The 27,518-nt window shown below is 43.5% G+C and overlaps 1 protein-coding gene across 11 annotated transcripts in view; it reads right to left on the reverse strand.

Annotated features, from left to right (window-relative positions):
* Nucleotides 1–27,518, reverse strand: part of PPCDC (phosphopantothenoylcysteine decarboxylase) — a 146,190-nt gene that overhangs the window by 65,666 nt on the left and 53,006 nt on the right. For 8 of the 11 annotated variants that reach the window (XM_063926321.1, XM_063926323.1, XM_063926322.1 and 5 more), the window contains 2 exons: nt 8,477–8,558; nt 5,767–5,875 (listed from right to left, as the gene is read on the reverse strand). The exons of 1 other annotated variant lie outside the window; for it this stretch is intronic. In XM_063926321.1, the coding sequence (XP_063782391.1) occupies nt 5,857–5,875; nt 8,477–8,558 (101 nt within the window). In that variant the 3' untranslated portion in view covers nt 5,767–5,856. Of the gene's footprint in view, nt 1–5,278; nt 5,876–8,476; nt 8,559–27,518 lie in introns of those variants that run through there. 2 more of the 11 variants (XM_063926326.1, XM_063926324.1) reach the window with 2 other exon arrangements.

Raw genomic sequence — 27,518 nt, forward strand, 5'->3', positions numbered from 1 at the left:
AAAGGTACAGTTGGAGGATATGCAGTAGTAGTGTGGATTACACACACAATGCCCACAGTAGCAGTGCCCCTTAAACATACAATGCCCACAGTACTAGTGCCGCTTACACACACAATGACCACAGTAGTGTCCCCCTAATTTTGGGTGTGGTGCACAATATAGCAGGATATATTGAGCAACCTTTGCTCACCTCTCTTATGTCTTCCATGTGTCCTCTCTGCTTTATGTTTCCATTAGTTGTCACTCTCCTCGTTTCCGTATCTTCATCCTAGGTAACCTTCTTACTCCCTATACACTCTCCTTTGCGTCTGATCACCTTTCTCCCCTTTACTTACCCCCTAAACCTCTGACTTCCTGCTACCCCTTCAGCCTCTGCTTCTATCTCACCTCTGCACCTCTCCCCCCCTGCTCCTCTCGCTCCCCCATCTCACCCCCTGCTCCTGACATTCCTGAGACACTCTCCCCCTGACACCACTTATCCCTCACACAGCTCTCCCCCTGACACTGCTTCTCCCTCACACAGCTCTTTCCCAACACAGCTTATCCCTCTCACAGCTTCTCCCCCTTACACCGCTTATCCCTCGCACAGCTCTCCCGCGACACATCTTATCCCTCACACAGCTTATCCCTCACACAGCTCTCCCCCGATACATCTTATCCCTCACACAGCTCTCCCCCGACACAACTTATCCCTCACACAGCTCTCCCCCTTACACCGCTTATCCCTCACAGCTCTCCCCCGACACATCTTATTCCTCACACAGATCTCCCCGACACAGCGTATCCTTCACATAGCTTCTCTCCGATACTGCTTATCTCTAACACAGCTACTCCACCTTTCATCGCTTATCCCTCACACAGCTTCTCCCCGACACTGCTTATACCCCTGACACCGCTTATCCCTCACACAGCTTCTCCCCCTTTCATCGCTTATCCCTCACACAGCTTCTCCTCCTAACACCTCTTATACCTCACAGCTTCTCCCCCTTTCATCGCTTATCCCTCACACAGCTTCTCCTCCTAACACCTCTCATCCCTCACACAGCTCCTCCCCCTGGCACAGCTTATCCCTCACACAGCTTCTCCCCTTGACACCTCTTATCCCTCACACAGCTTCTCCCCCTAACACCTCTTATACCTCACATAGCTTCTCCCCCTTTCATCGCTTATCCCTCACACAGCTTCTCCTCCTAACACCTCTTATCCCTCACACAGCTTCTCCCCCTAACACTTCTTATACCTCACATAGCTTCTCCCCCTTTCATCGCTTATCCCTCACACAGCTCCTCCCCCTGGCACAGCTTATCCCTCACACAGCTACTCCCCTTGACACCTCTTATCCCTCACACAGCTTCTCCCCCTAACACCTCTTATACCTCACATAGCTTCTCCCCCTGGCACAGCTTCTCCCCTGGACACCGCTTATCCCTCACACAGCTTCTCCCCCTTTCATCTCTTATCCCTCACACAGCTTCTCCCCCTAACACCTCTTATCCCTCACACAGCTTCTCCCCCTGACACCTCTTATCCCTCACACAGCTTCTCCCCTTGACACCTCTTATCCCTCACACAGCTTCTCCCCCTTTCACCGCTTATCCCTCACACAGCTTCTCCCCCTGACACCGCTTATCCCTCACACAGCTTCTCCCCCTAACACCTTATACCTCACATAGCTTCTCCCCCTTTCATCACTTATCCCTCACACAGCTTCTCCCCCTAACACCTCTTATCCCTCACACAGCGTCTCCCCCTAACACCTCTTGTACCTCACACAGCTTCTCCTCCTAACACCTCTTATCCCTCACACAGCTTCTCCCCCTAACACCTCTTATACCTCACACAGCTTCTCCCCCTGGCACCACTTATCCCTCACACAGATTCTCCCCCTAACACCTCTTATACCTCACACGCTAGGGTATTCAATTTCCAGCAAATTCGTGGGAATTTTTCACCCGAAAATTTTTCGCGGCAATCGGGCGAAAATTGCCGCAAAAACGCTCTGTTTTTCAACCTATTTAATTCCAAACGGGTTTCACCTGAAAATTCTTGCAGTGAAAAGTGCAGGTGAAAATGGGGAAATCAGCCTGTACCCCAAAAAATGCTAAACTAACATAGGAAAACAGAAGAGAAGTGTATTAGAGATCACATTAGAGAGTTTTTGGGGACTTAAATTGTGTGAAATGGCTGTTATATGCATTTTTTTTAAAAATGCAAAAAAATGATAGAAAGCAAGTTTTTTTGAGCAACATAAATGCTCTCATTAAATTTGGGGAACATGAAAATGGGTATAAGTATATATTTGGGTCATTTTAGGGTACTTTAAAAAAAACAAAAAGTGGAAACACACCGATTACTCCCATCTGCAAGCCTAAAAACACCTGTCCCACTCATAAAGCACCCCAATATACCTGTCCCATACCTTGAACCCCAATTTCCATCACTTTGTACTTTTTCACCCCAAATATGACATGTCATTATTGGCCAATTAAAAATAATTAAAAACCTCAACGTGCCTAATTAGTCATTAAGGGGGGTGTCCCAGGAGTTCTGTACCATATCCAAACATTTTTACCTTAAAATAGTAACTTTTCACAACTTTTCACCTGCTTCAGAGTAGGTGAAGTGAAATTAGTGAAAAAATAATCACCGATAAATTTTCCAGGAAAATTGAATAGGCTGTAATTGCGTTTCGCGGGAAAAGTCCGGTTTTTCGCGCGAAAACCGGACTTTTCACGCGAAAAGTCCGTTATCGCTGCTAACTGAATATACCCCACAGCTTTTCCCCCTAACACCTCTTATACCTCACACAGCTTCTCCCCCTGGCGCCGCTTATCCCTCAGTTTCTCCCCCTATCATCGCTTATTCCTTATGCTGTCTTCCCTAATGTGCCCACCCCACATACAGTGTATCTTCTTCATATGTCCACTCTCATCTTGTGACTACCCTCTTGTGCCACACATCCATCCACTGTGTCTTCCCTAATGTGAACCCCCAACCAGCATGCCTGCCTTCATGTGTTAAACCCCCCTCTTCACCTTCGTGGCTTCCATGTGCCCCATCATCCAGAATGTCTTCATGTGCCGACACTCCTCCTCCCCATCCCTATCCAGCGTACCTTCATCTTACTTTTTTTCTCATGACGCCTGCTCCTCCTCCTCCTCCTCTTTGAGAAGCACGATGGATGAACGCAGGATGACAGCACTTCCCGCATTGCCGTCATCTCAATCCCACTGCAAGAGCATTTGCTTTGGGGGGAACTGGCTGGGCTAGGACACTGCCTTTCACCGTTCGCCCTCTCTGTCAGTGTGGGAGGGTGGCGCGGTGCAGCGCAGAGCGGGGATTAAGCAGGCACAACTGCCTGTACAAAGTCCTGTCTGTGGCCGGGTAAAGTGGGCTGGCGCTCCAAATAAAACGGACAGAACGCAGTTCCGCCCCACTTTAACCCCTGTTAGCCTGTATACAGATTACAAAACACATTGTGTTATCATATATACGTACTGTATATGTATAAGAGCAGTTAACCCACTGGTCTTATGAATGTCTAAATGTATAAAGCATGAATAACTTATTTATATGAATGAGCTCAGTGCAATGCAACATGGAGATATATGATTAATGCACTGTTTATAGGAGACAGGATTACAGAGTTAATCAGTTACAAATAGCATATTGAGGGAATCCATCCAGTAGCTACATTTGTGTGGTATGTAAAGAATGAACAGTCTGTATATGTGAATGAGCTCAGTGCAATACTACATGGAGATAGATGATTAATGCATTACTAGTAAGAATTACAGAGCACACAATACTGCAGTATCAGATTGATTTCTGGGAACTAATAAGAGAATTGTCTAAACACTTTATAATAAAATCACCAGACAGATTATAAAATACATTGGTGCATTATATGTGGAGTAATAAATAATTGTCTTTGGTGTGATTATAGAACATTTAGCAAATTGTTGAAAATGCTTTCTTTTATTGTGTACAATGGTTATATATCTAAGGGGGACATTCCGACCTGATCGTAGCCGTGCTAAATTTAGCACAGCTATGATCACTGACACAGACATGCAGGGGGACGCCCAGCACAGGGCTGGTCTGCTCCGCATGTCAGGCTCGGCCCCACCGCAATGATTTTGTACTTGAAGAGTAACTCCCAGCCAGCGCAGCTCCTTCGGCTAGCCGGGAGTTACTTGTTGCTGCCCGGGCCGCAGCGGCTGCGCGTTGCATCACGCAGCCACTGCGGCCCAACCCCCTGCACAGTCCAGACATGCCTGTGTTGGCCGGACCGCGCAGCGAAAACAGGCAGAGGCAATCGCTAGGCAATGACGGCCATCAGCCGTCTGGCATGCGCCGGTGCACTGTGGTGCCGGCTCATGCGCAGTTCTGACCCGATCACACCGCTGTGAAAAACAGCAGCGTGCGATCGGGTCGGAATGACCCCCTAAGGGTGGTACATCAATGAATTTAATTAGATATTTATTCTCCAATATATTATTTTGGAGCGTTTCTTAATGTAATTGTATTAAACCTTAATTTTAAATTTCACTTTATTAAGCACTTTATTCACTATACATGATACGTGTATTTCTGTAGCATTGTATTGTCTTTATTTCATGATTGGACATCTTTTAACTGATATAATAAAGGTTAATTTTTAATTATCTTATGTGCGCCAACAAAGAGACACTCTTTTTCTCTTTTCTTCTATACAATTTAATTGGTCTCTGGTAGCACCCCCGTATATCCAGTAGGACATATACGATTTATTGACAGACATTAGTCGGGGGTTTTCTCTCAGATAATATACATTTATTTAGCTGGTGCAGAGCATTATCCCATTCCCCCATCCCTTTTATGATCAGAAATTAGGTCGACCATTAATGGTCAACATGGTCAAAAGGTCAACATGACAATGGTTGACACAGCATATTGTTGACATGAGTTTTATTTTTATATAATTTTTTTCATACTTTACCATCCATGTGGACTACCATTGGGAATACTAACCTGCCCGAAGCATGGCGAGCAAATGCGGTGCACTACTTGGGATTCCCTGTGCTGTTATGGCAAAAATGACACCAAAAAACATCAAAAAATACTCATGTCGACCTTTTCCCGTGTCAACCTTTTCACTATGTCAACTTTTACCCCATGTCAACCTTGTGCATGCCTACCTATTCCAGGTGGACTCAATGATCCACACTCGGGTGAAGTATGCAGTGGACTCTTGCCTTGCTGACACAATAAGGAATACTTTAGTGTCAGCACAGGAGCTTTAAAAAAATATCTGTAATGTTGTAGTTCAGAGAAAACAGAACAAATCCACAGAATTATTAATCATACTTCCTTAATTGCACATTGCACCTTTTTTCACACAGTCCTGATCCTCCTGAATGGAAAGAAGGGACTGAAAGACAACACAGTGCTGTTAAACTCATTAGGGACCCCAGTGGATATGGCCAACACAACATGTAAGTTAAGTAAGCAAGTTGGCTTCTCAAATTCCACCCAAAAACTAAACCTTACACTGTATAATCCAGCCTTATGCAACACGTGAAAGGTGCTCTTCTGTGAGCGTTTAGCACAGCCTAACAGTCTCAGCCACAAGGCTTCCCTCAGGCTCTAAAACAACATAGTACTTTAACTTGCTCATTGTTTATTTTAGGACTATATAATTAATGCCATTAATTATGTATGAAATCATTCATTAACCCTTTTTTAGTCTGCAAGAATGTAATATGAAATATAACAATAGCTGCACAGTGATGTTGCGCTGCACATCAAGGACGTCATCCCAGCAGCTGTTGTTTGGAAAGGACTTCCCTGACCCTGTCCAGGATTGTGCTGACCTCAGCCATGGCACCAAGTCCTGTGGATAGAAGGGAGGGGAGCACTCATATATTAAACAGGTATAAACATTTAACCAATCATATAATTACATATAGTATATGCATATACATTTATATACAAAAACTACAGAAATTCCCTTCTAAAGCATAATATGGATATGATATAAATACATACATTCCAAATACAATATAAAAAATGTCTACTGCTGATTAGGCCATCTCAGAATGAAACAGTCTCTGAAACTATCAGCAGGGACTGCAGATGAAAATCAAAGGGTGTTGCCATATACAGTAGGTAATTGTTTAAATAAATATAATTTAGGATTATGAGTAAAGATATTGCCTGATAAATAGGTGATATTATCCACAGTGAATAGTATAGATATACAGTGGGGCAAAAGTATTTGAACAGCCACTGATTGTGCAAGTTGACCCACTTAAAAAGATGAGAGAGGTCTGTAATTTCCATCATAGGTACACTTCAACTGTGAGAGACAGAATCTGAAAAAAAAACAAAAAAAACAGGAAATCACTTTGTATGATTTTTAAACAATTTACTTGTATACTCTTGTGGAAAATAAATATTTGGACACCTACCAAGCAGCAAGATTTCTGGCTCTCACAGACCTGTTACTTCTTTAAGAAGCTCTTCTATCCTCCACTCGTTACCTGTATTAATGACACCTGTTTGAACTGGTTATCTGTATAAAAGACACCTGTCCACACCCTCAAACAGTCAGACTGCTACCTCTCCACCATGGCCAAGACCAGAGAGCTGTCTAAGGACACCAGGGACAAAATTGTAGAGCTGCACAAGGCTGGGATGAGCTACTCGACAATAGGCAAGCAGCTTGGTGAGAAGAGATCAACTGTTGGCGCAATTATTAAAAAATGGAAGAAATACAAGATCACTGACAATCTCCCTCGACCTGGGGCTCCATGCATGATCTCACCTCGTGGAGTATCAATGATCTTGAGAACGGTGAGGAATCAGCCCAGAACTACACGGGGGGGACCTGGTCAATGACCTCAAGAGAGCTGGGACCACAGTCACAAAGGTTGCCATTAGTAACACACTACGTTGTCATGGATTGAAATCCTGCAGCGCCCGAAAGGTCCCCTTGCTTAAGCCAGCACATGTCCAGGCCCATCTAAAGTTTGCCAGTGACCATCTGGATGATCCAGAGGAGTATTGGGAGAATGTAATGTGGTCAGATGAGAGCAAAATCAAACTTTTTGGTATAAACTCCACTCGCCGTGTTTGGATGGAGAAGAATGATGAATGGCATCCCAAGAACACCATACCCACTGTGAAGCATGGGGGTGGAAACATCATGATTTGGGGCTGCTTTTCTGCAAAGGGGACAGGACGACTGATCCGTATTAAGGAGAGGATGAAAGGGGCCATGTATCATGAGATTTTGGACAAAAACCTCCTTCCCTCAGTAAGAGCATTGAAGATGGAACATGGCTGGGTCTTCCAGCATGACAATGACCCCAAACACACCGCCCGGGCAACTAAGGAGTGGCTCCGTAAGAAGCATTTCAAGGTCTTGGAGTGGCCTAGCCAGTCTCCAGACCTCAACCCAACAGAAAATCTGTGGAGTGAGTTGAAAGTCCGTGTTGCCTGGCGACAGCCCCAAAAGATGACAGAGCTAGAGAAGATCTGCATGGAAGAGTGGGCCACAATACCTACTACAGTGTGTGCAAACCTGGTCAAGAACTACAGGAAACGTTTGACCTCTGTAACTGCCAACCAAGGTTATATTACTAAGTATTGAGTAATGGTGTGTACACACGGTGAGATTTTTTCTTACGATTTTGACTATATAGTCAAAATCGTAAGAAAAGTTAGTGCAGATCGCAAGGTGAAAGTCACCTTGTGATCCCGATTCGATCCCGATGCGCGGTCCCGCCAGGTCGGCATCGCAAGAAAATATAGCCTGTGCAGGCAAGTCAATCCTTGCTAGATCAGTGTACTATCTAGTTCATACTGCAAGTAGCTAGATAGTCAAAATCTCACAGAAGCCAAAATCGTAAGCACACATAGTCCAAATCTCAAGAAAAGGTAGTCAAAATCGGTGGTCCTGGGCTCCGGGGAGTTCAGGGGAAATCGCAAAGTGAAAATCGAACATAAGACAGAATCTCACCGTGTGTATGCACCCTTAAACTCTTTGATTGTCCAAATATTTATTTTCCGCAAGAATATACAAATAAATTGTTTAAAAATTATACAATGTGGTTTCCTGTTTTTTTTCCCTCCAGATTCTGTCTCTCACAGTTGAAGTGTACCTATGATGGAAATTACAGACCTCTCTCATCTTTTTAAGCGAGTCAACTTGCACAATCGGTGGCTGCCCAAATACTTTTTGCTCCACTGTATATTGCGTAGTAAAAAATTGGAAGTGGTTAAGATGCCGGCTGGCGGGATCCTGACAGCCGGAATCCTGACACCCGTCAGAATGTCAACTCTGGGATCCTGAAAAGGTCGGGAGGCCGACACTGGAACTGGAATCCTGACCGTAAGTATAGGGCCAGGGAAGTTAAGTTTTGGCACAACCTTGGTTTGGGGGTGGGGGTGGGGGGGGGCTGGGGGGGTGTAGGCTGCAGGGATTTCTTACCTCGCCCTTTTCAGGATTTCAGAGATCGGGATGCTGGCGTCGGTATGGTGACCGCTGGCATCCCGTCCAAACATGATGAACCCTAAAGAATCAACGAAATAGGTTTGAATGTATGTTAAATATTTATATAATTTAGTAGACTACGTTTTGGGTGTATCTAGAGATATATTTGTGTTTTACTGTAAAGGCCCCCATAAATCAGCAATCGTTTGGGGTAGTTTGCTGTTTTGCATATGATTGTGCAAATAAATCTGCAATGTATGGGGGATTCAGACCAAAAATTGATTGTGATTGTTAAATCAGGATGCCCAACACACAGATCAATTGGGGCTGCAGATTGCTAGTGTAAGGTAACAATCAGCAGATTTGCAGACCATTTCTAGCAAACTAATGAGCCTTTCAAGATTGACAGATCTGTATTGGTGGATTAGGGAATCTTTATATCTTGGAAAAAAATCTCTGAATCTGCAAATTATTTTTTAGCGATTGCTGAGGTATAGAGGCCTTTAATCAATTATGTAGGAGACAGGGTTGTACTGCTTAATTCCCCAAACACCCTTTATGTAAGATGTCCCACATCTCACAATGGACCCCGGGTTCCGCTGAGAGCGAATAAAGGGGTTTTACCCGTACCTGCAATTACGTATATCCTTACTAATGAAATTATCAATGTCTGATCTGGGTTATATCAAATACAATTTAAAGTAAGCATATTATAATTTTATAAACAATAAAGTTTGCATAAAAAATGCAATATATTCATACCTATGACGCTGCACTCCAAAAGCAGCAAAGATGTTACGATAAATAAGTCACCAAACTTATAGGGATAAACAAATACAAAAAATGCAACAATCTCACTTCAGATTGTCCAGCAATCGATGGTGATGCAATTTCTGTTATTTCCAATGAAATCATCCATATATGTAAATAATAACAAAAAAACCTTGTCTCTATGACGATAATTAAAAAAATTACTTATGTTTCGCTCTGAATTTAGAGATTGGGGTAATAAATGGCTTTTGTGGCTAGGTAGACTTAGTGTCATCAAAATGAATGTACTGCCCAGGGTTTTATATCTTCTCCAGACCCTGCCTGTTCATATCCCCAAAACTTGGTTTCGAGATCTGCATAATGCAGTCAGAGATTTTAGCTGAAGAAAAAATATTTTTTTGGTGGGGATGCGCTACACCACTAGCAAATATTTAGACAAATAAAATAAAACAATCTAAAAATATATATTATATTATATCTGCATAAAAACGGATTTATTCCACTTAGACAGACATGTGATTTAGTTAAAACTGATGTAGTTTATTTTCTCATAGACAAGCATAATAACCTAAAAATATACATATATAACCCGTATACCGGTTAAACATGAAAAGACACAATTAGTCAGAATCTTCAAAAAAGTGCTTTCCGTGCGTATAATTGCACTCAATGTACCATTAAAACTTATAATTAATGATTCTAAAACTTAGAACTTTGCGTTTTTAACATCTAGAGTCCTGTCGTATCTTGTTTGGTCCGATCCGATACAATGTAACACAGTCCTTGCTACAGAGGCTTTTTAAAGAGAAAGTTCTATGAGTCAATGCTGTGCACAGCTATAGATGCTTTTTCTTAAAATACATGCATGTAATTTGTAACTCCCTTATTGTAACTTTCCAACAATAAACTAGCGTCCACTTGTCTCCCCTGGTTCCAAAGCACACAGCTTAATCCCTTCCATTCATTGCTGTTTTTAACCCGTTGTTGTGATTATTACCGGGATCTATAGTGCGCTGTAGGTTCCAATTTCCTTGGGGTCCGTGGTTCCTCTCAGTCAAGGTGCTAGATGGGCTCCTTAATCCGTGTAACGCGTTTCTCCGCCTTTAAAGTCACCGTCAGCGGCTTCCTCAGACACAATAATTATCGAGCCCCGCTTTCCTATTTAAATACCGTACATTTGTTGAGTCACCGCGCCGTCCTGCGCGTTCATATTACTCAATGCGTTCCAAAGCCCTTTTTGCACATGCGCATATCTTAGTGCGTGTCGGGCCTCCGTCTCATCGACCACCTTGGTCCAACCTCTGTTCTTACCTACTCATAAGTGCCGTTACTGTCTTAATCTATTAGACTGTACCGGCATATTATCCAGCTCCTCTATCATCATTTCGTCCTGCATTTCTCATCAATTGTATCATCATTATATTCTGGTTTCAAATATATAAAAAAAAGAACTTTCTCTTTAAAAAGCCTCTGTAACAAGGACTGTGTTACATTGTATTGGATCGGACCAAACAAGATACAACAGGACTCTAGATGTTAAAAACGCAAAGTTCTAAGTTTTAGAATCATTAATTATAAGTTTTAATGGTACATTGAGTGCAATCATACGCACGGAAAGCACTTTTTTGAAGATTCTGACTAATTGTGTCTTTTCATGTTTAACCGGTATACGGGTTATGTATGTATATTTTTAGGTTCTTATTCTTGTCTATGAGAAAATAAACTACATCAGTTTTAACTAAATCCCATGTCTGTCTAAGTGGAATAAATCCGTTTTTATGCAGATATAATAATATATATTTTTAGATTGTTTTATTTTATTTGTCTAAATATTTGCTAGTGGTGTAGCGCATCCCCACCAAAAAAATCTTTTTTCTTCAGCTATATTCCATTGAGGTTAGCAATTACCTCATTAGGGGGAAGCAGCAGCATCAACTAACAAATAAATAGTTATTCAAACCAGAACTCCACCAAAGTCAGCGCACGGGTTTGTTTGCGAGTCAGAGATTTTGAGTGGAGAAACAGGAGACCACGCTTTCAACATATATCCTTTTTCGTCGTAGATATATGGGGGGATTTCAACTGCCTCACTTTTCAGTTTACTATGACGCTGTCATTCTTAGTAGAATAATGGAGTGGTCCCTGTTGAACAACATTAAACAATGGGTCCTCATATAGAATTCAGCTTTGTCGATGAGTATTATTATTATCCTTTATTTATATGGTGCCACAAGGGTTCCGCAGTGCCTAATTACAGAGTACATAAACAAATAACCAAAAAAGGAAAATATCAACTTACAGTTGAAGACAATATAGGACAAGTACAGGGTAAATAAACATAGCTACATCAGCAGACAACACTGACATAAGTATCAGGCGGCAGAAGACAGCGGAATTTGGTGCAGTTGAAGATTATTAAAGTAAGAAAAGGAAAAGCACATGAGGGAAGAGGGCCCTACTCATGAGAGCTTACATTCTAAAGGATTACTGCACAACACCCCGTGGCGATTCGAGGTTCCCGCTGTCTCTCACCCCACCATTCGCCCCACTCTGGCTTGTTGGAACAGATTAAGGAAGCTCCCATATGTGTCTTCTAACTTCTTTCCTCTGACCCCTTGATTTAACAACCCTGACTTTCCCCCGGGGTGTCTCTGGTTCGGCATCTGATATATGAAAACTTCATGGGATGGTGCGGGCCGGCCAGCTGGTGGATCGAGAGAGTGTGTCTCCTCTCCCTGCAATGCAGACTAAATAAAATCTTCCTTCATTGGAGATCTGGAGGTACTTGCAACTGAAACATTTTGTGCAGGGGAGTGAAGGGCCTAATTCAGTAAGGATTGTAAATTCTGCTAATTAGCAGAATTTGCAATCCTGTTGGCTAGCATGCTGGGGTCCGCCCATCGCAGGGCAAGGCCGCCCAGCATGCTGACTACCCCCTACAACAAGCAGAACTTGCGAACGCATCGCAATTTCTGCTTGTTAGCAGAAATAGATTATGCCTCTGGCCGGTACAGCTTAGCTGTGCCCGCAGGAGGCCCGCCGCCATCGTCCCGATAGCGGGAGCTGCATGTGACGTCATTCAGTCGCCACAATCATGCCCCCATTCGCACCACCCCCGCAATGCTCCGTCTCCGCCCTGGAAACGGAGAGTTGCCGCCCCCCGCCGCCTGATTGACAGGTAGAGGCGATTGCATTTTCTGCGGCCCCCCCACAGAAAGTGCGGGCACATGCGCAGGATGGGCGCATTCGCAGGACGGGCGCTGCACACGCACCCGTGGGGTGATTGTAATAATTACGGTTGAATCGCAATTTGCGATCCAACCTGAAATAGCCCCGAAGTTCGATCGCCTGCTTTTAGATCCCTGACCCTTTTGAGAACACGTGCTTGGACTCTCGTCCAGTGCACTTTCTCTCAAGGATTTATAAACTACTGATTGAACGTAAGTATTCTGACCTTCCTAAATATACAAGAGACTGGGGACATGATCTTCAGACTGATTTCATCGGTGAAGATTGGACAAAAAAATGTTCAGATTACTTTTGCCAGCTCGACAAGCTACTCAGTGATTGAGACATAATTTAAAGTTCATTCACGATGGTACAGGTGTCTCCTTACCTTAGCCAAAATGTTTTCTGGAGTGCCGGAAACATGCTGGTGGTGTAAGTTGGCTCCCCATTACACATCTGGTGTGGTTGTCAATCACTTTGTCCTTTTTTGGGAACATGTTATATCTATTTCTAGGTTGATAGTGGGTACAGAAGTTCCTTCCACTCCCTCCTTCTGGCACCTCAACCTATATCCCGGTTCACTGACCACATACAAAAGATATCTACTAAAATTCCTTTATAGTGTCGCACAAGTGGTGATCCCAGTGCACTGGCGGTCCCTTACTCAGCCCACTATGAAGGAATAGTTTAACAGAATTGATATGTACATGTCCATGGAAGAGCTTAGGGTGACACCGGAAAGGTGCCAGGATTTTATAGCTACATGGCACCTTTGGCTAGAATTTAAGTCCTCACAATCATACTCACTGAAAGCAGTCTAAGATTGGATTCTGGTTTATACGCTTTACAGCCTGAACTTTTCTGGTCAACTTTGAGGATAGGGGGACACTCCCTACAAATTCTTAGTAGATAATCTGGGGCACCACACATCCCTCCCTCTCTACCCTACCCCGATGCTTCCCTATGTCTTCATCCCTCCTGTTTGTTCTTTTTCTTTTTTCTCTTCTTATACGACTGTTTAAGTATGTTACTGTTCTGGCAGATCCATTCATCTGGTTATACACAGAGACTGATCTACACTAGGCAATACTCTCTGAACCAACAGTGTACGTTTGATATATATATATATATATATATATATATATATATATATATATGTTCATTGTTTTTATGATTACGGTCTTTGTTCTGTACTAACATATGCTGCCTGTATTTACCTTTGTATACTAAAAAATCACATGTTGAAAAAAATAAAATAAAACACAATAGTATAATATTGCAAAAAACTCTGAATTCCACACGTGAATGTTTGAAGGGAAAGGTGGAGACAGTCCAGTCCAGCAGGTTAAGATTCCCCCAATTCTGTTCTACCACCCGAAATGTGATGGATAATGAGCACTGTGTAGCTATAAGGGCCTTATACATCAGCAATCGATTAGGGCAATTTGCAGATGATTGTGCAAATAAATCTTCAATGTATGGGCTTCATAGATCGTGGATTCAGACCAAAAATTGATTGGGATTGTTAAATCAGGTTGTCCAACATGATGGATTTCACAGATCAGTTGGTGCTGTAGATTGCTGGTATGATTTGCAGACCCTTTCTACTAAGTTGATGAGCCATTTAACATAATCAGATCTGTATTTGCTGAAAATGATCTGCAAATTACTGAAAAATATCTGTAATGTATGGGTGCAGATTGGTGGATTGGGAAATTTTATAGAGGTATAATCAATTCAAGTTGGATCCTTTCCGACAAGCATTATTCAATGAACGGCCAAACCCAACAGGATTTGGCCGTTCTCGACAATGCCAATTGGCTAGAGTTGGGGGACGGCCCGGAGCAATCAGCACGTCACCGGCTTCTTCTGACCTTCTCCTGGTGCTCCCATCATCCCGCCGTGCTGCTAAGACGGAGCCCGGCTCCCGGCTCCGCAACTGACCGCCCAGTGTCTCTGCAGCAGCTGTAACTTGTCAGCGCCAGAGCGGGGAGCCACCATATTCCTGCCTGTCAGCTGCAGTCTGGAAGTCCCGCTTGGCTGCGGCACCGCTGGTCACTGGCTGCACAGCCTGAGCACACTAACCTCCTCTCCACAAAGTCTCAGCTGGTCCCCATTTAAAATGGCAATCCGACTTTTTTCAAAGTTGGATTGACATTGTCGCAAATGGGGCTAAAACCTGACGGGTTTGGCCACGTTTCCGACAATACACGTGGATTGGCGGATTCCACATACTTTCTGACAGGTTTCTGACAAATCGGGAATTCCTGACTTGTCGAAAAAAACCAGCCGGCATTGAATAGGTCGGAACCCCTTCCTACCTATTCCTGTCAGAAACTGCCGTCTTTCCGACAAGACGGCAGTTTCCGACTATAATTGAATACACCCCATATTCTGGGGGGAAAATTGCAGAATCTGAAAATTGTCTTTTCATGATTGCTGCTGTATGAGGGCCTTTATATGTATGCTTACTTCAACAAAGTTGGTACTAAGCACATAAAGGTTTCTTTAAAGCGTCATTCTCTACCCATGGATAATGGGCATGTTGGATCTCATACGTCTCATGTATATCTAATAAAATAAGAGATAGACCCAATTGTAGTGAAAAGATGTCAACGACAAGATTTATTTAAAAAAACATATGGTGAAGATGGCCGTACCAAATAGATGGAGACATAGCAGTTATTGAAGAAGATGGAACCCAGGTATAAACTTCAATAAACAATATGTATATGGACTGCCGTACCCCAATAAAAAGTAAGACACTTGTTTTTTTTATATGCGTTTCGACGCACTGCGGCGTCTTTTTCAAGATGAGTGTCTACTTGAACAGACTAAGGGGTCTATTTACTAAGCCTTGGACGGAAATAAAGTCGCTGGAGATAAAGTACCAGCCAATTGGCTCCTAACTGTCATTTTTCAAACACAGCCTGTGGCATAGCAGTTAGGAGCCGATTGGCTGGTACTTTGGGGGGCATTTACTAAGCAGTGATAAAGAGCGGAGAAGTGAGCCAGTGGAGAAGTTGCCCCATCAACCAATCAGCAGCTCTGTATCATTTTATAGTATGCAAATTATAGATGTTACTTCAGTGTTGATTGGTTGCCATGAGCAACTTCTCCACTGGCTCACTTCTCCGCTCTTATCACTGCTTAGTAAATGTCCCCCTTTATCTCCAGCGACTTTATCTCCATCCAAGGCTTAGTAAATAGACCCCTAAAAGCAGAACAAAATACACACATATAAATCAGAGTGATACCCATATAAGGCTTAGGTAGTCTGCTTCCCACTTAAGAACTCCTGGGAAAATACACACTGCTGATATTGCAAAAAACCTTATGTTCTGCCCAACTGAGGATGTACCTATTGGTATATATTAAACTATCTCTTCATGGATATAAAAAAACAGGTGAAATATTAAAATATTATAGAGTGAGTAAAGTACAGAAAAAAATAAGAATTTACTTACCGATAATTCTATTTCTCGGAGTCCGTAGTGGATGCTGGGGTTCCTGAAAGGACCATGGGGAATAGCGGCTCCGCAGGAGACAGGGCACAAAAAGTAAAGCTTTAGGATCAGGTGGTGTGCACTGGCTCCTCCCCCTATGACCCTCCTCCAAGCCAGTTAGATACTGTGCCCGGACGAGCGTACATAATAAGGAAGGATTTTGAATCCCGGGTAAGACTCATACCAGCCACACCAATCACACTGTACAACCTGTGATCTGAACCCAGTTAACAGTATGATAACAGCGGAGCCTCTGAAAAGATGGCTCACAACAATAATAACCCGATTTTTGTAACTATGTACAAGTATTGCAGATAATCCGCACTTGGGATGGGCGCCCAGCATCCACTACGGACTCCGAGAAATAGAATTATCGGTAAGTAAATTCTTATTTTCTCTATCGTCCTAGTGGATGCTGGGGTTCCTGAAAGGACCATGGGGATAATACCAAAGCTCCCAAACGGGCGGGAGAGTGCGGATGACTCTGCAGCACCGAATGAGAGAACTCCAGGTCCTCCTTAGCCAGGGTATCAAATTTGTAGGATTTTACAAACGTGTTTGCCCCTGACTAAATAACCGCTCGGCAAAGTTGTAAAAGCCGAGACCCCTCGGGCAGCCGCCCAAGATGAGCCCACCTTCCTTGTGGAATGGGCATTTACATATTTTGGCTGTGGCAGGCCTGCCACAGAATGTGCAAGCTGAATTGTATTACACATCCAACTAGCAATAGTCTGCTTAGAAGCAAAAGCACCCAGTTTGTTGGGTGCATAAAGGATAACAGCAAGTCAGTTTTCCTGACTCCAGCCGTCCTGGAACATATTTTCAGGGCCCTGACAACATCTAGCAACTTGGAGTCCTCCAAGTCCCTAGTAGGTGCAAGGCACCACAATAAGCTGGTTCAGGTGAAACACTGACACCACCTTAGGGAGAGAACTGGGGACGAGTCCGCAGCTCTGCCCTGTCCGAATGGACAAACAGATATGGGCTTTTTTGAGAAAAAACCACCAATTTGACACTCGCCTGGTCCAGGCCAGGGCCAAGATCATGGTCACTTTTCATGTGAGATGCTTCAAATCCACAGATTTGACTGGTTTTAAACCAATGTGATTTGAGGAATCCCAGAACTACGTTGAGATCCCACAGTGCCACTGGAGGCACAAAAGGGGGTTGTATATGCAATACTCCCTTGACAAAATTCTGGACTTCAGGAACTGAAGCCAATTCTTTCTGGAAGAAAATCGACAGGGCCGAAATTTGAACCTTAATGGACCCCAATTTGAGGCCCATAGACACTCCTGTTTTCAGGAAATGCAGGAAACGACCGAGTTGAAATTTCTTTGTGGGGCCTTCCTGGCCTCACACCACGCAACATATTTTCGCCACATGTGGTGATAATGTTGTGCGGTCACCTCCTTTCTGGCTTTGACCAGGGTAGGAATGACCTCTTCCGGAATGCCTTTTTCCCTTAGGATCCGGCGTTCCACCGCTATGCCGACAAACGCAGCTGCGGTAAGTCTTGGAACAGACATGGTACTTGCTGAAGCAAGTCCCTTCTTAGCGGCAGAGGCCATAAAACCTCTGTAAGCATCTCTTGAAGTTCCGGGTACCAAGTCCTTCTTGGCCAATCCGGAGCCATGAGTATAGTTCTTACTCCTCTACGTCTTATAATTCTCAGCACCTTAGGTATGAGAAGCAGAGGAGGGAACACATACACCGACTGGTACACCCACGGTGTTACCAGAACGTCCACAGCTATTGCCTGAGGGTCTCTTGACCTGGCGCAATACCTGTCCCGTTTTTTGTTCAGACGGGACGCCATCATGTCCACCTTTGGTATTTCCCAACGGTTTACAATCATGTGGAAAAAACTTCCCGATGAAGTTTCCACTCTCCCGGGTGGAGGTCGTGCCTGCTGAGGAAGTCTGCTTCCCAGTTTCCATTCCCGGGATGAAACACTGCTGACAGTGCTATCACATGATTTTCCGCCCAGCGAAAAGTCCTTGCAGTTTTTGCCATTGCCCTCCTGCTTCTTGTGTCGCCCTGTCTGTTTACGTGGGCGACTGCCGTGATGTTTTTCCCACTGGATCAATACCGGCTGACCTTGAAGCAGAGGTCTTGCTAAGCTTAGAGTATTATAAATTTACCCTTAGCTCCAGTATATTTATGTGGAGAAAAGTCTCCAGACTTGATCACACTCCCTGGAAATTTTTTCCTTGTGTGACTGCTCCCCAGCCTCTCGGGCTGGGCTCCGTGGTCACCAGCATCCAATCCTGAATGCCAAATCTGCGGCCCTCTAGAAGATGGGCACTCTATAACCACCACAGGAGAGACACCCTTGTCCTTGGATATAGGGTTATCCGCTGATGCATCTGAAGATGCGATCCGGACCATTTGTCCAGCAGATCCCACTGAAAAGTTCTTGCGTGAAATCTGCCGAATGGAATTGCTTCGTAGGAAGCCACCATTTTTACCAGGACCCTTGTGCAATGATGCACTGTTTTTAGGAGGTTCCTGACTAGCTCGGATAACTCCCTGGCTTTCTCTTCCGGGAGAAACACCTTTTTCTGGACTGTGTCCAGAATCATCCCTAGGCACAGCAGACGTGTCGTCGGGATCAGCTGCGATTTTGGAATATTTAGAATCCACCCGTGCTGTTGTAGCAGTATCCGAGATAGTGCTACTCCGACCTCCAACTGTTCCCTGGACTATGCCCTTATCAGGAGATCGTCCAAGTAAGGGATAATTAAGACGCCTTTTCTTCGAAGAAGAATCATCATTTCGGCCATTACCTTGGTAAAGACCCGGGGTGCCGTGGACAATCCAAACGGCAGCGTCTAAAACTGATAGTGACAGTTCTGCACCACGAACCTGAGGTACCCTTAGTGAGAAGGGCAAATTTGGGACATAGAGGTAAGCATCCCTGATGTCCCCGGACACTATATAGTCCCCTTCTTCCTGGTTCGTTATCACTGCTCTGAGTGACTCCATCTTGATTTGAACCTTTGTAAGTGTTCAAAAAAATTTTTTTTAGAATAAGTCTCACCTAGCCTTCTGGCTTCAGTACCACAATATAGTGTGGAATAATACCCCTTTTCCTTGTAGTAGGAGGGGTAATTTAATTATCACCTGCTGGGAATACAGCTTGTGAATTTTTTCCCATACTGCCTCCTTGTCGGAGGGAGACCTTGGTAAAGCAGACTTCAGGAGCCTGCGAAGAGGAAACGTCTCTACATTCCAATCTGTACCCCTGGGATACTACTTGTAGGATCCAGGGGTCCTGTACGGTCTCAGCGCCATGCTGAGAACTTGTCAGAAGCGGTGGAGTGCTTCTGTTCCTGGGAATGGGCTGCCTGCTGCAGTCTTCTTCCCTTTCCTCTATCCCTGGGCAGATATGATCTTATAGGGACGAAAAGACTGAGGTTGAAAAGACGGTGTCTTTTTCTGCAGAGATGTGACTTAGGGTAAAAACGGTGGATTTTCCAGCAGTTGCCGTGGCCACCAGGTCCGATGGACCGACCCCAAAAAACTCCTCTTCCTTTATACGGCAATACACCTTTTTGCCGTTTGGAATCTGCATCACCTGACCACTGTCGTGTCCATAACATCTTCTGGCAGATATGGACATCGCATTTACTCTTGATGCCAGAGTGCAAATATCCCTCTGTGCATCTCGCATATATAGAAATGCATCCTTTAAATGCTCTATAGTCAATAAAATACTGTCCCTGTCAAGGGTATCAATATTTTTAGTCAGGGAATCCGACCAAGCCACCCCAGCTCTGCACATCCAGGCTGAGGCGATCGCTGGTCGCAGTATAACACCAGTATGTGTGTATATACTTTTTATGATATTTTCCAGCCTCCTGTCAGCTGGTCCTTGAGGACGGCCCTATCTATAGACGGTACCGCCACTTGTTTTGATAAGCGTGTGAGCGCCTTATCCACCCTAAGGGGTGTTTCCCAACGCGCCCTAACTTCTGGCGGGAAAGGGTATACCGCCCATAATTTTCTATCGGGGGGAACCCACGCATCATCACACACTTTATTTAATTTATCTGATTCAGGAAAAACTACTGTAGTTTTTTCACATCCCACATAATACCCTCTTTTGTGGTACTTGTAGTATCAGAAATATGTAACACCTCCTTCATTGCCTTTAACGTGTGGCCCTAATAAGGAATACGTTTGTTTATTCACCGTCGACACTGGATTCAGTGTCCCTGTCTGTGTCTGTGTCGACCGACTAAAGTAAACGGGCGTTTTAAAACCCCTGACGGTGTTTTTGAGACGTCTGGACCGGTACTAATTGTTTGTCGGCCGTCTCATGTCGTCAACCGACCTTGCAGCGTGTTGACATTATCACGTAATTCCCTAAATAAGCCATCCATTCCGGTGTCGACTCCCTAGAGAGTGACATCACCATTACAGGCAATTGCTCCGCCTCCTCACCAACATCGTCCTCATACATGTCGACACACACGTACCGACACACAGCACACACACAGGGAATGCTCTGATAGAGGACAGGACCCACTAGCCCTTTGGAGAGACAGAGGGAGAGTTTGCCAGCACACACCAAAAACGCTATAATTATATAGGGACAACCTTATATAAGTGTTTTCCCTTATAGCATCTGTTTTATATATTTCTAACGCCAAATTAGTGCCCCCCCTCTCTGTTTTAACCCTGTTTCTGTAGTGCAGTGCAGGGGAGAGCCTGGGAGCCTTCCCTCCAGCCTTTCTGTGAGGGAAAATGGCGCTGTGTGCTGAGGAGATAGGCCCCGCCCCTTTTTCGGCGGCCTCGTCTCCCGCTTTTAACGGATTCTGGCAGGGGTTAAATATCTCCATATAGCCTCCGGAGGCTATATGTGAGGTATTTTTAGCCAAAATAGGTTTTCATTTGCCTCCCAGGGCGCCCCCCTCCCAGCGCCCTGCACCCTCAGTGACTGCCGTGTGAAGTGTGCTGAGAGGAAAATGGCGCACAGCTGCAGTGCTGTGCGCTACCTTTAGAAGACTGAGGAGTCTTCTGCCGCCGATTCTGGACCTCTTCTTACTTCAGCATCTGCAAGGGGGCCGGCGGCAAGGCTCCGGTGACCATCCAGGCTGTACCTGTGATCGTCCCTCTGGAGCTGATGTCCAGTAGCCAAGAAGCCAATCCATCCTGCACGCAGGTGAGTTCACTTCTTCTCCCCTAAGTCCCTCGTTGCAGTGATCCTGTTGCCAGCAGGACTCACTGTAAAATAAAAAACCTAAGCTAAACTTTTCTAAGCAGCTCTTTAGGAGAGCCACCTAGATTGCACCCTTCTCGGCCGGGCACAAAAATCTAACTGGCTTGGAGGAGGGTCATAGGGGGAGGAGCCAGTGCACACCACCTGATCCTAAAGCTTTACTTTTTGTGCCCTGTCTCCTGCGGAGCCGCTATTCCCCATGGTCCTTTCAGGAACCCCAGCATCCACTAGGACGATAGAGAAAGTGTATTAAAAAGTTATAGATCTATTGGCTGTTGTATTTTATTTGTTTATTATCAGTGGCGCACGGAGGGGGGGTTTCCGAGTACCTGGAAACCCCCCCTGATGAGTTGAGTTTTAAATTTTGAAACGGAGACAGCATTGTCTCCGTCTCAGCAAAAGGCGCGACCGCGGAGCTGCAGCAGTAACAGAGAGCTATGGAGCTCTCTGCTTACAGAACGTCCGGGGGAGCTGATGGCTGCGCATACTCAGTCACAGCAGCTCCCTCCATCCTCTCACACTGCCACCCTGGCTTCTGCTCCCACCGCCTGCCTGCTAGATCATGTAAGTTTGAACTTTGAGTTTATGTGTGCATTTGTATGTATGTATGTATGGATGTGTGTTTGCGCGCTGGTGTATGTATGTGTGTTTGTGTACAATATATCTGTGTTTGTGTATGTAAATATGAATGTGTGCTATATATATATATATATATATATATATATATATATATATATATATATATATATACACATATATACACAGAGGAAGTGTCCACACTCACGTGTTGCATGTAAACTTGCTGGGGTAGCATCCAGATAGATGAGAAAAAAATCCCATTCTAACACAAATCCAAGAAAAAGCAGGAGCACTCACCAGTCTTTAAAGCAGCAAAGGATTTTTTATTCAGGTCATCAGTGCAAAGATATGATCAACGTTTCGGTCTATATGTAGACCTTTGTCAAGATGATTACAGACTGAAAGGATTATCCTTATATACCCTACATAGACCCACCCACCAATTGATCAGAGCAACACCCCCACACCCCATACAAACATTGTAGTAATAAAAACATATCCCACATACATATAAACTATATAACAGACAAATCATAGAGTGCCCTACCTAATTCCAGCCATGACTGAGCACCGTTCATGTGCGTACCACTGAGAAACCATTAGTAATCACAGAGCTCCGGCGTGCGTTCCACACACGTCCTCACTTCCTGTATGTGGAACGCATCAGCTGACCGGAAGTAAGCCGCTACCATAGCAAACAAGCGTCGAGACCAAATAGCGCTAGATCAAACACAGCCTCATGAGTATTAGGAGCGCAGGCTCCACTAGAGGTAAAATAATCCTAGCATTCAATAGTATTAACCCTATCATTCATAGTATAGGTCATATGGTTAAAGTAATCTTTCAGTCAACCGGAAGTGTACATGTTGCTATTAGCAACTAAATCGACATATATGGAATTTTTCAAAAGTCAGGACTGGATAGGCAGGGCAATTTGGTATCCGGGGAAACCACATAGTTATATATGCAAATGAATATCAATGCACATGTATGCACACAGGTGCCCATATGCATCTATACATATTGCATAGACAACCCACAGAATTGGATTAAACATATAATAATATCTATAAGAAAAATTCTATAGAAAGAACAAGTGCTCCATATATAGAGCACACAAGTGATCAAGTTGTTATAAGAAAGGAAAGGACCATATCTAGGAATACATAGAAAAAGAGAAAAAATAAAAAATAAAAATGTGTAAAAATTACAGATAAGCCACCATCACAGGCAAAAAAATATAAAAATAAAAATAAAAAAATTATAAAAAATGAAAAAATGAAGGAATGGACAAAACTATTGTATTGGAGTATAGGTCATAGTTTATTCCAGAAAAATGCCATAATGTATGCCATCATTGAGACCACGAGGTCTTATGGTGTCTAAACGATGTATCCAGGCCGCCTCACGTTTCAGCAAGAGCTTTGCCCGATCTCCACCTCTTCTCAGTGGTGCTACCCTGTCAATCACCATACTTTTCAGAGTAGCAAGAGGGTGGCGGGCCTCATAGAAGTGTCTGGCCACCGGTTTATCTGAGGTGCCATTAGTCAGAGCTTCTCTAACAGACAGTCGATGGTTTGCTATCCTTTCACGGAAGGGGCGAATTGTTTTGCCCACATAGACTAAGGAGCAAGGACAAGTCAACGTATAGACAACAAAGTCAGAGGTGCAGCTCAGTCTATGACGGATAAATATCTTGGCGCCAGTATGTGGATGGTGAAAGTACTCTCCACTTGACATGCTCCTACAAGTGGTACAGTTTGTACATCTATAGCATCCCATTTTCTTAGGTGCAAGCCACATATCCGAAATGAGACCCATTGGTCTATCTGGCTGCATAAGGATGTCCTTCAAATTGCGTGCCCGTCTAAAGCTCAATAGAGGTCTATTAGGCAATCTCTTTGTTAGTAATGGATCTGTTTTGACCATTGGCCAATGTTTGTTGACCACTCTTCGAATAGTAGGTCCCGCTATATTAAAAGTAGTTGAAACAACAAAGGGATTCTTCTCAAACGCCATCTTTGGTGAGTGCCCTGCATGGATTTTCTTTGCTTTCTTAAGGCAGTTCATGATGGTACGGTCATCATATCCTCTGGCCTTAAATCTGTTTCTCATATCCTCCAACTGTATAGTAGTTGTATTCGGATCAAAGTTATTTCGGAGGACCCTCATAAATTGGGAAATAGGTAGATTACGTTTAAGTGATCCCGGATGGTGGCTATCAAAAGATAATAGTGTATTCCTATCGGTCACTTTCCTAAACAGTTTGTAACCATAGCCTGACTCAGTGGTATAGACACTTACATCCAGGAAATCAATAGATTCCCTATCATAGTGTATAGTAAGCCTAATCGGTGAATCAAGTGAATTAAGATGTTCAAACATCTCAAGGAGGGATTCTTCAGTATTAGAAGAATCGGTGATTAACCTATCCTCATATAAACTCTCATCTTCAGAAACTAGTGTACTTTGTAGAGGTTTGAGTTTCATACCTACACCCAAATTTAATGATTTTGATTGGGCCATTGATAGATTCAAGGTTGGTAGGAAATTGAGACTTATAGAAAAATTCTCTGATCCATTGATAAATGACCAAACCTCTAGGATGTTTAAGAGAAAGAGTACGTATGACCCCCCATCCTTAAATTCGAGTATAAGAACCTTCACTAGGATGTTGGATCAGGATGTAAAAAAGTCACTTGAAAAACATAAACAGTGTAGCTACAATCTCAATGGGGCTGAGAGAAGGGCGTTGAGTGATTTAAAGAATAATCCACGAATTACCGTGAGGCCGGCCGACAAGGGTGGGGCAGTAGTAATATTGGATACTAGTGAATACAACTCTGAGGCACTGAGACAACTTGCAGATAGTGATACTTATAGATTATTAACGAGTGACCCAGTGCTGATCTTTAAGAGTCGATTGGATAAACTACTGAATGCCGCTTTAGCCCATGGTTGGATTGATGAAGAAACTGCTGGTTTCCTGAAAACAGAATTTCCTATTTGCCCCATACTGTATTTACTGCCAAAAATTCATAAGACACTGGACAGGCCGCCGGGCCGTCCGATAATCTCTGCACGTAATTCATTATTCTCTAACGTGGCTCAATATATTGACAGTTTTTTACAGATCTGTGTGAAGCAAACCAGCAGTTATCTTAAAGATACGGGTGACTTTTTGAGACTTTTGAATTCTCTTCCTTATGTTGATCGGAGGATTTTGGTGACCTTGGACGTTACGTCCCTCTACACTGTGATCCCCCATGGTGCTGGTTTAGCTGCTACTAGGAGGGCTTTGATCAATCTACATACTGGGGCTCCACCTACTGAGTTTTTGATGGAATTGCTTGAGCTTATTTTGACATGTAACTACTTTCGCTTTGGGGGGCGGTACTATCTCCAAACGGCGGGCACAGCTATGGGGAGCAATATTGCCCCCTCTTATGCTAACTTATATATGGATGAATATGAGAATCAGAACATCTTCCCGCTGTTTGGGGATAGTATCGCCTTCTATCGGCGATTTATTGATGACATTTTCTTGATATGGAATAATACTGAAGAATCCCTCCTTGAGATGTTTGAACATCTTAATTCACTTGATTCACCGATTAGGCTCACTATACACTATGATAGGGAATCTATTGATTTCCTGGATGTAAGTGTTTATACCACTGAGTCAGGCTATGGTTACAAACTGTTTAGGAAAGTGACCAATAGGAATACACTATTATCTTTTGATAGCCACCATCCGGGATCACTTAAACGTAATCTACCTATTTCCCAATTTATGAGGGTCCTCCGAAATAACTCTGATCCGAATACAACTACTATACAGTTGGAGGATATGAGAAACAGATTTAAGGCCAGAGGATATGATGACCGTACCATCATGAACTGCCTTAAGAAAGCAAAGAAAATCCATGCAGGGCACTCACCGAAGAAGGCGTTTGAGAAGAATCCCTTTGTTGTTTCAACTACTTTTAATATAGCGGGACCTACTATTCGAAGAGTGGTCAACAAACATTGGCCAATGGTCAAAACAGATCCATTACTAACAAAGAGATTGCCTAATAGACCTCTATTGAGCTTTAGACGGGCACGCAATTTGAAGGACATCCTTATGCAGCCAGATAGACCAATGGGTCTCACTTCGGATATGTGGCTGGCACCTAAGAAAATGGGATGCTATAGATGTACCACTTGTAGGAGCATGTCAAGTGGAGAATACTTTCACCATCCACATACTGGCGCCAAGATATTTATCCGTCATAGACTGAGCTGCACCTCTGATTTTGTTGTCTATACGTTCACTTGTCCTTGCTCCTTAGTCTATGTGGGCAAAACAATTCGCCCCTTCCGTGAAAGGATGGCAAACCATCGACTGTCTGTTAGAGAAGCTCTGACTAATGGCACCTCAGATAAACCAATGGCCAGACACTTCTATGAGGCCCGCCACCCTCTTGCTACTCTGAAAAGTATGGTGATTGACAGGGTAGCACCACTGAGAAGAGGTGGAGATCGGGCAAAGCTCTTGCTGAAACGTGAGGCGGCCTGGATACATCGTTTAGACACCATAAGACCTCGTGGTCTCAATGATGGCATACATTATGGCATTTTTCTGGAATAAACTATGACCTATACTCCAATACAATAGTTTTGTCCATTCCTTCATTTTTTATAATTTTTTTATTTTTATTTTTATATTTTTTTGCCTGTGATGGTGGCTTATCTGTAATTTTTAGACATTTTTATTTTTTATTTTTTCTCTTTTTCTATGTATTCCTAGATATGGTCCTTTCCTTCCTTATAACAACTTGATCACTTGTGTGCTTTATATATGGAGCACTTGTTCTTTCTATAGAATTTTTCTTATAGATATTATTAAATGTTTAATCCAATTCTGTGGGTTGTCTATGCAATATGTATAGATGCATATGGGCACCTATGTGCATTGATATTCATTTGCATATATAACTATGTGGTTTCCCCGGATACCAAATTGCCCTGCCTATCCAGTCCTGACTTTTGAAAATTCCATATATGTTGATTTAGTTGCTAATAGCAACATGTACACTTCCGGTTGACGGAAAGATTACTTTAACCATATGACCTATACTATGAATGATAGGGTTAATACTATTGAATGCTAGGATTATTTTACCTCTAGTGGAGCCTGCGCTCCTAATACTCATGAGGCTGTGTTTGATCTAGCGCTATTTGGTCTCGGCGCTTGGTTGCTATGGTAGCGGCTTATTTCCGGTCAGCTGATGCGTTCCACATACAGGAAGTGAGGACGTGTGTGGAACGCACGCCGGAGCTCTGTGATTACTAATGGTTTCTCAGTGGTACGCACATGAACGGTGCTCAGAGTCATGGCTGGAATTAGGTAGGGCACTCTATGATTTGTCTGTTATATAGTTTATATGTATGTGGGATATGTTTTTATTACTACAATGTTTGTATGGGGTGTGGGGGTGTTGCTCTGATCAATTGGTGGGTGGGTCTATGTAGGGTATAAAAGGATAATCCTTTCAGTCTGTAATCATCTTGACAAAGGTCTACATATAGACCGAAACGTTGATCATATCTTTGCACCGATGACCTGAATAAAAAATCCTTTGCTGCTTTAAAGACTGGTGAGTGCTCCTGCTTTTTCTTGGATTTATATATATATATATATATATATATATATATATATATATATATATATATATATATATAT

This window comes from Pseudophryne corroboree, chromosome 6, assembly GCF_028390025.1.
Source record: "Pseudophryne corroboree isolate aPseCor3 chromosome 6, aPseCor3.hap2, whole genome shotgun sequence".
NCBI classification, from domain to species: domain Eukaryota; kingdom Metazoa; phylum Chordata; class Amphibia; order Anura; family Myobatrachidae; genus Pseudophryne; species Pseudophryne corroboree.